The sequence below is a fragment of the Daphnia magna genome, linkage group LG5, assembly GCF_020631705.1.
Source record: "Daphnia magna isolate NIES linkage group LG5, ASM2063170v1.1, whole genome shotgun sequence".
NCBI lineage: Eukaryota > Metazoa > Arthropoda > Branchiopoda > Diplostraca > Daphniidae > Daphnia > Daphnia magna.
This window is the reverse complement of record NC_059186.1, coordinates 2,304,686-2,317,499: the sequence shown is the minus strand read 5'-3', so window position 1 is coordinate 2,317,499 and position 12,814 is coordinate 2,304,686. Positions and strand designations below refer to the sequence as shown.

Here is a 12,814-nt window from a genome sequence, read left to right as displayed (position 1 = left end):
CACCGTAAAAATAGGCTCACATACATGATCTAATGTAACAAATGTGTTATTAGCATATTACCGATTGTCCGATAACGCAACTTAAGTAGTTCCTTCACAGTCGCAATGACCTCTTCTTCTTCTTCCCCAGCTGCTGTTATCCATGTTCCTTTAATTCTTGGGTCCAGCACGGATCCTGCAAACGTTAGGTTTAGAAATAAATGGGATTAAAATACGTACGATAATTTACTTCAATGTTATAACATACCCAATACAAAAAAGTGTCCTTTAAAACCCAACTCATTCTTTTAGAGAGGGACCTGCTTAATTCTTCCGCCATGCATTTGCACGAAGTAATAAATTTTGCTTCTTGATTGACTCTTGGATGCAATGAACATTAGTTAACCAAATCCAGGTAAAATGGAATAACCAGCCCTATTGTTTCCGTATCCTTCTGGAAAATGTCAGTCGCAATTTTGAAAGGTTCCAGTAGGGTAACAAATTCCTTTAAACACTTCAGTTGTAAGGATCTAAGGGACCCATGCGCTTTGCATGCATTTAATTTCGATTGAAGTGCCGTGTCAATATCAATGCCGTTAAGGAAGTGTTTCACCATTGAAAACTGCGAATTCCATCTAGTGAGATTCATCATTGGTATTTTGAATCCAACGGAATCTAGAAGAACTTTTGTGTCGACGACGCTTCTTCGAACCCCACCTACTATCATGCACAACAAATCCAGTGACTCGGAAACAAATTTCTAAAAAAGTAGTTGATAATTGGTTAGCGAAGTTCAATGAAACTAAAACTACGAAATGGTATTACCTTGAGAGCCTTCTTTCGTCCATCTTTAATAACTAGCTTTGTTTGATGAGGTAAACATCCTGCGTGTGACGAAGTTGCGCTGACGAAACCAGTTTCATTGATTTTCCAGCAATTTTCTTGAATTAGTCCTGCGACGTCAATTTCTAATGTTGACATTAGATTTTCAATTTCTAATTCATCGTTCTGAGAACCGCCAGCAGAAGACGTGCATTCTAGGTATTCTGGAATCAAAACGTAGTTCGGGACTTCCAACCCAGCTTCAAGTTCCATTTCGATGAAGTCGTCTTCTTTCTCTTCTAAAATAAAATTTGAGAGCTGAAGTCGGAACGCTTTAGTCTTATTTGACGCATTATCCGTTACAGTGCGAATAACCTGGAAAAATTAAATAATTATTAGACAGATTCAATGACCACTTTATAAAGACAACAACCTTCCATTGAGTTCCCAGTCGGAAACGACGCATTCTGACTCTGATAGAATCGCTTCGGTTGTGTGATTTGAGGGCATCTCCTTCATGTTCAAAAAAACATGTAAACGGGACGTAGTCAGCAGTAACAGACGAGCATTAGACCCCCATGAACCCAACCATGCTGTTAGATAACCAAAGGTCCAGCATAATGGTCACAACATCCCAACATTTGAGTACAGTTTTCACTACTTCAGCAGTTCTTGCGTAGATTGAAGGTATGATGGTATCTCTCATCTTTTCGTAACTCGGAATGTTGTATGTTGGTACGATAAATGAGATCAACCTCCGAAATCCATCTTGCTGTAAAACTGTAAAAGGCAAATTGTCCATAACAATCATTTCGGCTAAAAGAATGCCAATTTTCTTTTGAGTATCTTTTGGCACTTTTGTTGCAAGGAAATTCTTCATACAAGATTGATTGGATGGAATTTGTTTTCCTCCTGTTTTTTCTTTGTTTTACTCTTCCTCATGGCATCTTCTTAAATTTCGCAAGAAATTGGAAAAAGAATCTGAATGGCCGTGATGATATTTTCCATCTTTGCAATGTTTACATTGCGCAAAGACCTTTCCGTTTGAGTATACAATATGCCAGTTATCCAAACAATGATTTCTCCATAAAGGCCATTTTGTTTTCTCAAAGGCTGGTGTTTTAACAGCGTCTTTGGGTAGCTCTACTACCATGGATCTCACTTTGTCGTTAGGGACAGCATCTTCTTCCTCGGAGGAAATTTTGTTTTCATCAGGATCGTTTGCTCGCTCTTGTTGATGTGATTCCCTAAAACAGTCTTCTTCCTCCTCTTCGTACAATAATTGCTCTTGAATGGTTGGAGCAGTTGCACGACCACGTCCTCTTACTTGCGATCCACCTCTTGACCCACTTCGTGATCCACCCACTTCACCACACGTGATCCAGCTCGTGATCCACCTCGTGAAGCACTACCCCTGTTTCCGCTACCTGGTCCAACCATTTGTTAACACCTAAGAGTTAAACGGAATGAGTATTGTTGCTTCAATTATATTCAAACAGTAGAAGGTAACTTACAGAGGCAATGTAACTGTAGAATGTTGGCAGGTCAAGTAGCAAAATAGTAAAGTTGGTTTCTCGACAGCAAAGTCAGCAACCACTGTGAAGGATAAGAGACGTGAGTTCAACAGTTATATCCAAGTAACATAGAAAGAAACTTACATATAAAAAAATTCACAAGCAATAAATTTGAGGGTGCTGGAAGAATGAGCACGATAGCCTCACTTAAGAATGCTTGGATGTGCCAAGGAATCTATGACTTTTTCTGAACTTGATGACTAATCGACTATGATGAGCATTGAGCAAAGTACTCAAGTAGACGAATATCAAATAGATCTAAGAATGGAAATATTCAAATAGATCTATAAATGATGTGTGAGATTGAGATGATATGAAACTGAGATGATTTTGATATTTGAATTGGGAAATGGGCTTCTAAGCTACGAGTGTTACCACGTTTGTAACTATAGAAGCGGAATAGTGGAATACTAGAACAGGCCTGTTGGAGAATTTTACTTTTCTTTAGTTAGCTGATGGCTAACTACTAAGCAGGCCCATAAAAATGACCCCAGAAAATGAGATTCAAAAGGCTTAAAACAGAAAAGCACGTTCTCACTAGCGACATCTGCGAAGAAATTGACTTAACTCTCAATGATTTAGATTTGATTTGGATTTTAGGTAATATTCCAAATCAAATCTAAATCAAAATCACCACGTTTAAAATTTTTCAAAATCCAAATCCAAATCCATAAATGATTTGATTTGATTTGGATTTGATTTGATTTTCAACCCAAAATCCAATACACTGAAGATTTCCCCGACGCGGGAACACTATATAAAACTAAGGAAACCCCTAATTTTGAAAACACACAAATGTCGGGACAATAGAGCAGTAAAACATCCTACGTTGCACGTTCTCCACAAATGCGAAAATCTCATTTGTGTCGAAGTTGATATGCTGCGCCTGCAGCGTCTTATGGAGAAACCAGCTTCTTCATGTTAAAAAATAAGTTTTCATCAATATAATTAAGATTTTCCCCCTTTTCTTCTTAGCAGTGACTACCCTATTCATTTTTTCATTTCCCAATTTTTTTTCTAGCCCTAGTTCTATCTGGTTTATTTTTATTTAGCTATTGAAATTATATAATGAAACAGCACAAAACGAAGTTTACGACGAGGAAGGAAGGACAGAGGCATGGGAAAACAGTAAAAAAATATATACCAAATATACATACAAGTTATAAACATTATTATTTACAACAGAAAAAAGAAGGAAGGGAATCAGATAATGAAACAGTACAAAACGAAGAAGAAGACGAGGAAGGATGGGACAAAGGAATGAAAAAACGGGTAACAAATATATACAAGAATAAACATAATAGTTCTAAACATTCTTTTTATAATAGAAAGAGGAAAGAAGGCATCCGTTGACTGAGGCTGCCGAGGCCAGCGAAATGGCTGCTGCTGAGGCTGAATCGTATCAAATCACGGTCAAAGCCAATCGATCATTCGCGAGCAGAGCCCGGGCGGTTACGCGTTCAAAATTGGCAATTGAAAATAGAGGTACTATTATTCACATCAACTACACAGAATGGAAATAATGACAAACAATTTTTGTAGGTCCTAAATTGGCACAATTGCCTCATGTAAAAATAAACCGTTTGCCGTCATTTATCGCTCACCAGAAAAAAGAACAGAAACAGGAAGAAAAGCAGGAAGAGGAGCAGGAAGAGGAACAGGAAGAGGAACAGGAAGAGGATCAGGAACAGATTCAGGAACAGGTTCAGGAACAGGAACACGTACAGGGAGGAGGGAGGGAGAGGGGAGGGAGGGGAGAGGGAGAGGGGAGGAGGGAGGGGGGGAGGGAGAGGAGAGGGAGAGGGAGAGGGAGGAGGGGAGAGAGAGAGGGGAGAGAGGGGGGGAGAGAGAGAGGGAGAGGGAGAGGGAGGAGGAGGGAGAGGGGAGAGGGGAGAGGGAGAGAGGAGGAGGGAGAGGGAGAGGGAGAGGGAGCAGAGAGGGAGAGGGAGAGGGAGAGGGAGAGGGAGAGGGCGAGGGCGAGGGGAAGGGAGAGGAACAGGAACAGGAAAAGGATTAGGAACAGGAACCGGAACAGGAACGGGAAAGGGAACGGGAACGGGACGAGTAGGAAGACCATGAAAAGAAGAAAAACGTTTGTTGAAGCAGTAAAATTAACATTGCGCGTACTTTTTGTGTGTTCAAAAAATAACTGGCAGTAGCCTAGTCCTTATTTTGATATTAATCCGGTCAGGCAAAAGTAATACAACGAATTCAGAAGCAGAACATTTTTAACTTTTGATATAAAAAAATAAAATAATACGTCTTCTTCGGCAGTATTCTGGGCTGACCGACGAACAAATTATTTATAATTTCAGATATATCGACAAATATATTTATTCTTAAGAGACAGCTTTGTCTTAAGTTAGATGCACGTCATTTTTCGACTCAACATCATGGCTAAAAATCTGTCCCCATCCGTCTCATCCATCAAAGGAAAGTTGAAAAATTCCCGTGAACGTGAAGAGGAGTGTGCGGCCAATCTTCATCTTCATCGACAAGACCTACTGAGGACCCGAACGGCGGCTATCGACGTGGTTTTGGCCCACCAAAAGGCCATTGTTCAACTCGACCAAGAACTAGAAGAAAACTCCAAAGACATAAAGAACGTGCACGTCCACTTCATTTCTAAACGGGAAACCATTCTTAGCAGCTTTGTTGGATCCCTGTTAAAAGAAAAGAAGAAAGCAGCAGAAGTTCAGCAGGACGCCCCACAGTTTGTCGCGCCCCGTCACACCCCGACGATCGTGTGTTTCCTGAGGACCCACCTCAACCAGCCGGGCATGGTGTCCTGCGGCCGCATGATCCGGGAATGTGATGGCTTCATGCTGCAGACTAACCGGGAGCGGATGGAGCTGCTATTCGCACAGCAGAGATGTTTTGACTGTTTTCTTCCGCTGTCCGTCGCCAGTCATTTGAAGTTGGCCGATTGTCCCCACCCGCGCTTCTGTTCCATGAGCGGGACCAATGACCACCATCAGATCCTCTGCGCACTGAGACGGGTGGCACTGAGACGGGTGTACCAGGGAATCATCCCTGAATAGACGTAGACGTGGCCTCTAAACGTGGCGAGCAGGAGACGACAGAAGACTTTTCTCCTTTGTTTATTCTCCCTTTGTAAGTTTTTTTTTGTTTCCTGTTTTCCTTTGTCAATTGGTACTTGATGTATTCTGTTTTGTTTGTTTTTTTTTGGTTTGCTGGTACCTGTGGACAGGTGGGCCCACTGTCAACTACAGTGCTGCCTTCACATGCAGGAGTGTAGGTGGCAAGGGACCTCTTAATTTATGTTAATGTTAAGAAGCCCTTGCCCCCCTTTTTTTTAGAGTATTGACCTAGTAATCGAGTAATTAAGTACCCCAGTCTCTCTCTCTCTCTTTAAACCACATCAGTGGAGAACTGTGCCTCCCCTAACTTTTCCAACAAAGAATACAGTTGTTCTCATCCCACCCGAAGTTGATAAATATGGCATGAATGTTCTTTTAAAGCCAATTGTAGATGAACTTAAGAAACTTGAAGAAGAAGTAGAAATTGTTATTAAAGGAGTAACCCACAATATTTTTGGAACTCTTGTAATTTTACCTGCCGACAACCTTGCAAGTCATGCCGTAGGAAGTTTCAAAATTGGCTTCTCCAAAGGTTTTAGAAAATAAAGACACTTTTTAGGTACGGACTTTGAAATTCAGAATAATTTTTCATATGAAGAATTTGTTGCAAGAACTTAAAGTAGTCACAATTGGCATTGCAAAACCCTAGGTACGGATGAGGCTGAGTATTTTGGAAAATTGTAGTAAAATAGTAGTCTGGCAAGGAAAAGAATTCTCAACGAGCTTGTTTTCTTTCATGTAATTGGGGGAAACATTCCCGATGTAATGCACGATTAGTTAGAGGCAGTTTTTCCTTTTGTGATTTGCAAATTCGGCAAAATTGACAAATAGTATTTCAGTACTTCAATGGAAAATTTACTTTCACTTGTTGATTGCTTTGCTTTCTTGGCCTTAGATTTTCCACAATTAATTGTTAATTTTTCTGCATTTTTTTACCGCTTAGCTTTTGCAGCTTCCATACACGTAAAACGACGAGAGTTCTGTCTTTCTTGTGCGAAATTCTACATAGATCTTTATCCCTTATATTCGTACCGTTGTCTGTAACAATACAGACCACTTTGCCATCAAATTTAAATTTTTCATTCTTATCTTCAATAAGTCCTGATATAAGACCATGCGTGTGTCTTCCTTATTTGGAAAATATTAGTTTTTTGCAATTTTCAAATACAAAATTTTTTTCGTTCACCTTCGATTCTCTTTCAACACAGGATCGCCGATTTTCTCATGTTAGCTCATTTAACCAATGGGCTGTCATTCCAAGCGACCTACGGTGAGTCGTTGACCATATGTCAGCAGTAAGGCAAACGTAGTCAAACGAACTCATGGCAGCTGTAACTTTGGCTTCGAAGAGCTTTCGCTAATTTTCAATCATTTTTCTGAACTTCTTTCCCCCATTACACTGGCTTAGGGATGCAAACCTATAACCATCGCCATAAAAGCTGTGTCGTCGACAGTACTCACCAGTCTGGCTTGGCTTATGACGTAATTCATTATCAAGATATCAATTTACTTTTGATGAAATGCTGGCAATATTGACGGATGTTTAGAAGAATTAAAATTTTGCTTGGATAATCTTATTCTCTCTCTCTCTCTCTTTAGTCTTCCAGCTGCCTTTTTGGAAGAGACTGGAGTTGAGGAATTAAGTTTCCGCTTTCGTGCTTTTCCTGTGATGTACTCAGTACGCAATTCACTGTGTTTCTGAGTAATCACGAGAACAATGATCATATATAAATAAGATATGCCATAAACTAGAGCTTTTGTTACTTTTTTAGATGATTTAGTCAATTAGTCGTTGAAGAAATACTCCCAGAAACTGAACTGTTGCATTTCTTACACTTGCTTTTAATATTTTCATTTTGCTTTGGGCGTGTCTTTTTTTAGTTAGCTTCAAAAATAAAGTGATGACAAACACAAACTGTTGTACCATTTATTTCCATCTGATTCATCTTCGGATGCCGTTGCAGGATTTGGCACAATGGAGTTTTGTAATATTTTTTCTTCACCCTCGGGTTTGTCATCTAGATCTTAGTCCTCGTGTGACGGAGGCTCTGAAGATATATTCTTGGCATGATTTGATTCATAATCGGAACTATTTCCAGCTTTTGGTGGCCATGGGGTCATGATGGCACACGGCAGACAGCCAATTCAAGTTGACTTACTATGCAAGTAACAAAGAGTAATCTCCGAAACCACGCTTGTACCGTTCTGGGACGGTTCAGTTCGGCTCAGTTCGGTTCGGTTCGGTTCGGTTCGGATCCTTGATTTTTCGATCCGCGGTACGGTTACGGTTCGGAAAACCGTCGGTTTTTGCGAACCGTTGGCACCCTTAGTTGTATCCTGTGATCTCTTAAACTCTAGGTAAGAATGTACTCTGAAATATTTTTTGGAATTTTATATATCTGTTATATTATTAAAAAAGGACGATTGATAATAACAGTAGCTCGAGGTAGATCGTCTTGGTTGGTCGTGTGCTGTTCTTTAATTCGTGTTTGGGGAGGGAATCCGAAGAGTCACACTCTTTGATCGCGACCTGCAGGATATTTCTTTATTCATTTATCGTCTCGAGTCGGATTTTGAGGATAAGAGGTGCCGACTGGAAAAGATGCTGTCCGGTTTCAACCCTATCGTAAGCCTCGAAGGCAGTGCATCCACATGCAACCTACCTGGAATTAAAAAGCATGAGACACAAACTTGAAGAATGGGCTGGTGCTGCAATCTTTTCATAACACCCCCTCTGGCTCCACGTGATTGGCAGTTGTATTGTTGACGGGACGATGGATTTCTGATTCTAGACATGCATCTAACTCATCCATATTCAGACGTGTGAATTGAAAATAACTCTCCTACCCCCCATAGCGAGCATGCTCAGTATGAATACTAACTTACGAGTGGCGCACCCTTTTATTTATCTTTGTTTTGCGTCTGCGGTTGTGTTTGTTTGCATTGGATATGTTCTCAGCATTTGACATTGCCGGATCGAGTGTTTGTTTGATCGATTTTTCTTATCTTTAACTTTTTTTTCCTATACCTACAGGATCGAACTGGCAAACCAGGAGCTCGTGGAGGTGGCGCATCAGAAGGCAGCGAATCGCTGAGCAATAAAGTCCGTGATTTGGAAGCCAAGCTGAGAGGCAACCGTCCAACTGACAAGAAACCGAAAGATCTAATCCGAGCCATAGGTAGAATTGTTTTTGTTTTTTCTTTTTTGTTGTTTTGTTTTATTTCTGAAATATGGAAATGAATTCATGTTTTTTTTGTTGTTGTTGCTTGTAATTCAGGAAAATTGGATAAGAATGACTGGCAACTCTCGGCTTTAGAAAAAAAAAGATTGAGGAGAATCAAACACCTGGCGGGTTGAAAGATCCACACGATAACAAAGTTCCCAAATGGAATAGGGATGCGTTCACCGATAAGGTATCCTAAATATTTCATTTTTTGACATCTGGCCTCTTCCTAATCATTTTTTGGTTAAACAGTTTGAAGCGATCAATCGACGTATCCACGGCTTACCCGTTGAAGCAATCAATGAAAAGCACAGCAATTTGGAGCGCAATATGAAACAGCTGGATAGGAAGCTAAAAGAAGGCAGTGTGTTAGACACGGGCCATCGAGGCAGCAATAAGGTTTCTGCCATGGCCCAGTAGCTGTCTATTGGTTATTGCGTGGGGGGTTAAAGATAAGTTAAAGATATCCATATGTAACAATCATGGCAAGGTATAGCAGTATGAACACAAATTCGATTCCTTCGCATTAAGGACAAGATTTAAAACTAGGGAAATTTCCTGGCAGCAAAATTGTCTCGGCGTGCCGCACTCTATGGGGAAGGAGCTTTTTACATATTTTGTATTTCTGAATCTTTTAGATCACATTAAAGGTAGGAATTTTAAATAGCAAAACGATGAAAATCAAGCTACGAAACTGGCGACGAAAATAACAATTTCTCTAACACTTCGCTGCCATCCGATATTGCGTATCCAACATAAGAACACCCTCTTCGTCCTCCGAATTAGTTGATAATCGCGACGAATAAAAACGGTTGAAAAGAGACTGATCAAACCGATTTCGTGCAGCGTACTGTTTGAAAGAAAACATTAGAAAAATTCATATATATTTATTATAAATAAAACGAAAAAATCTATCTTTGGTAAAAACGTCCCGCTTGGATACTTTTAGGAACATACCGGAGATGTAACTGTAGCTGGTAGTTGGTCTGGATCCCCAATTAAAACCAATTTGCTGATGCCAAATACAAGTGGTGTCAGTGATTCGGGTTCTGTGCACTGAGACGCTTCGTCTATTATACAACAAAGAAATGCTGTCCCCCTTCGATTCCTAAAATATCATTTGGAAAAATTCAATAAGGACAAAAAGTTAAATCCCTCCAATCATAGTGAATTATAAGTAAAAGAACTTATTACTGGACGAACAAGTTTTCCATTTCTCTGCTGCGACAGGAGTTTAACGTTGAAAAAATTACTTGAGACCCCGAAATAACATCTTTTTTGAAAGCAGAACGCATTCTTTCAGTATTGAAATAGTTGTAGTGATTCTTCATGCATTCGTTTAAAGACCGGTCAACTCCTTCGATTTGACCTTCTAATTGCTCTAGCTTTCTTGCATACATTCGCGCTTCATCAGATTGACCGTTTTTGTTAGCGGCATCGATCGAAGCAATTAAGCATGTCTTATTTTTCTTTAGAAGACTGTGTTCTTCTGTCAACGTACGAAGTTTGCAGCTTTCCGGGGATTCCTTTGTTTCCATAATTGTTTGTTGGTGTTTCTTTATTAATTCTTCCAACGAGATTTTTGCAACGCTTGGGTGCATTGACGTTGTAACACCGACTCGTACAACTACGAAAAACAACACTTAGCCAGTTACTTTCATTATTTCAACATTCCAGTACTTACTATGATAATTGCTTTTTCTTGCATCACGAACATGCATGAGGCGGGCAGCTATTTCATCAACTGCGTTGTTTGACGGGGCACAAACCAATATGCGTGGATACTTATTAGTCTTCTCGTAGTGTGTATATAACATCCGGGAAATCAATTCGACGATGACGTGCGATTTACCGGTACCTGTAAGTCATACTTTAAATTGAGTCCATAATAAATACGATGAAATTATTAACCTGGTGGACTCTGTAAAAGAGCAACTTTGGGTTCGCGGTCTGATGCGCAAACTATTGTTTTTGTAATTGATTCCACAGCTTTATACTGAACTGGATTTAACAAGTCATTCTTTCCTTCAATATCAACTGTATCCAACTTGAAGGTAGCCGGAGAAATAGGACCCCGACAAATAGGACCCGGAGATATAGGACCCAAAAATAGGCCATGGAGAAATAGGACCCGGTGAAATAGGACCTCTTTTTCTGACTTTCTTTTTAGGGTCCTATTTCTCCGCTAGATGGGTCCTATTTCTCCCTCCTGTCATTAATGGCTAGAATGTTTCACAGCGTTAATTTCACAGCACTAATTTTTTAAAATATAATTAACTGAATTACCCTAACCTAACCTACCCCGCGAAACCTTGGGTGTGTCCAGACGGTATCCGATTGAATTACTTTCGATCACGTGATCTCTGACAACCAATGATGTTGCGGAAATATTAGTCGCAAGTGAAACCACCAAGAACTTTGATAATCAGCTGTTCGAAAAATAATTCGATTGGATACCGACTGAACGCACCCCTTTATAATTTAAAAAATTAGTTTAGCAACGCTGTTGTAGAAACATAGGCAGCCATTAATGATAGGAGGGAGAAATAGGACCCTAAAAAGAAAGTCAGAAAAAGGGGTCCTATTTCACCAGGTCCTATTTCTCCATGGCCTTTTTTTGGGTCCTATTTCTCCGGGTCCTATTTGTCTGGGTCCTATTTCTCCGGCTACCATCGACAATTTGACTAAATATTTTCAAGTGCTTAACAGTAACAATTACTAGAAACAAAGAGTAAAACCTGGATTTTAAACTTGTCACGTTGCAAGACCTGTATTTTTAAATAAACAAATAATTAATAGGATCAAAATAAAGAATAATAATAATAGAATTACAATTTATTGAGTATACGAATAACCTCGTATATTTATTTTTTAGAAACCTGGACTCTGCTGCTTTAGATTATATAACTGGTGCAAAGTTTGACGGATCGATTTCGTTAAAAGTCCGAAAGCGCGTTTTTAACGAATTCAACGTAATATTCAATCCTAAAACAGCACAAAATATAAAGCGAAAGTAAAAGGTAAGAACACAGTGTCCTTTGGTCCTTTACATTGCCAGATAGCACGAAAATTTACATTTGTACATTCAGGGCTTCCCCGAGACGAATGAAAGAATATCGTTGAACTATTAAATGCCTTTCTTGACCGACCAGGCAGCGTCGTTAAGGTAGTTCACGAAGAACATAATAAAAAACTTCAAATTTTTATCCAATCTACAGAACAAAGAGAGTTATTCAAGAAATTCGGCTAGATGGTCTAGATCGACGGAAAATATAAATTTACCAAAACTGGGATGCCGCTTTACACTATTTTGGTGGAGGACAATTTTGGCATTGGCCAACAGGTGTGCTATATGTTTTTGTGCGAAGAGACAAGCGACAACAGCATTAGATACAGTTTTCAGATATTTAGACTACAAGGAGATGAATGCTGTAAAAGAAATCTTCTCCTCTGCAACTCTAAAATTATGCCTTTTCTATGCGTTGGCCACTGTGGATAAACGCCTTGCCGAGGCCAAGTTACGCCGGAATGTCCGAGAAGAGATCTACCAGAAACTTCAGGAAACTGTATATGCTTCATCCGAAGAAATAATAACAGATGTTGAAGAATACCTTTGCAGATTTGGTAAACCATTCATTTACCGAGAATATTGTCATGGGTAGAATTGTTTGAGGCAATAAACACTTGTTGATGCAAACAGCCCAAAGCCAATTTTACTTAAATGTTGGCCCTTTCGTCACTGGGCACAAACATAAAGGTCCCTTTCACCATTGGACTACTCTAAATAACACTAACACTACTTCCAATGGTTCCCTAATGGACTAAAACAAAGTTAGTTTAACCGAAATGCTAATAAACAGAAACCGTAGAGCATGAGTTGTTTACCAGACAACAAACAGACGCGAACTGAATAGCTCTAGATTAATAAGACCACGCTAGAAAAAGCCATCTAGCGGTCATTTATAAAAACAACTACACAAGACTACATAAAAAGGCATACGTAACAATATTCGATCTTAAAAATTCTCTATTCTTAAAAATATCTTCTTTCCCAACATTGAAATGGAGATGACGAAGACGGTAACTACGATGGTCTCAGGCATTACTTTGAAAC

General features: G+C 39.6%; 2 protein-coding genes across 2 annotated transcripts; both read right to left on the bottom strand.

The window, feature by feature from the left end:
* Positions 1-376: 376 nt before the first annotated feature.
* LOC123472425 lies at positions 377-1,612 on the bottom strand. Its single transcript, XM_045173894.1, has 3 exons — positions 1,391-1,612; positions 805-1,176; positions 377-739 (listed from the first exon to the last, which is right to left on the bottom strand). Exons 1-3 carry the CDS (start codon positions 1,610-1,612, stop codon positions 377-379), a joined length of 957 nt encoding a protein of 318 aa, XP_045029829.1.
* Positions 1,613-8,358: 6,746 nt separating this feature from the next.
* LOC116923425 (helicase SEN1) lies at positions 8,359-12,337 on the bottom strand. Its single transcript, XM_045173892.1, has 6 exons — positions 12,312-12,337; positions 10,612-10,862; positions 10,385-10,558; positions 9,895-10,327; positions 9,658-9,808; positions 8,359-9,550 (listed from the first exon to the last, which is right to left on the bottom strand). The coding sequence occupies exons 1-6, from the start codon at positions 12,335-12,337 to the stop codon at positions 9,419-9,421; spliced, it is 1,167 nt and encodes a 388-aa protein (XP_045029827.1). The 3' UTR covers positions 8,359-9,418.
* Between the last annotated feature and the right edge of the window lie 477 nt (positions 12,338-12,814).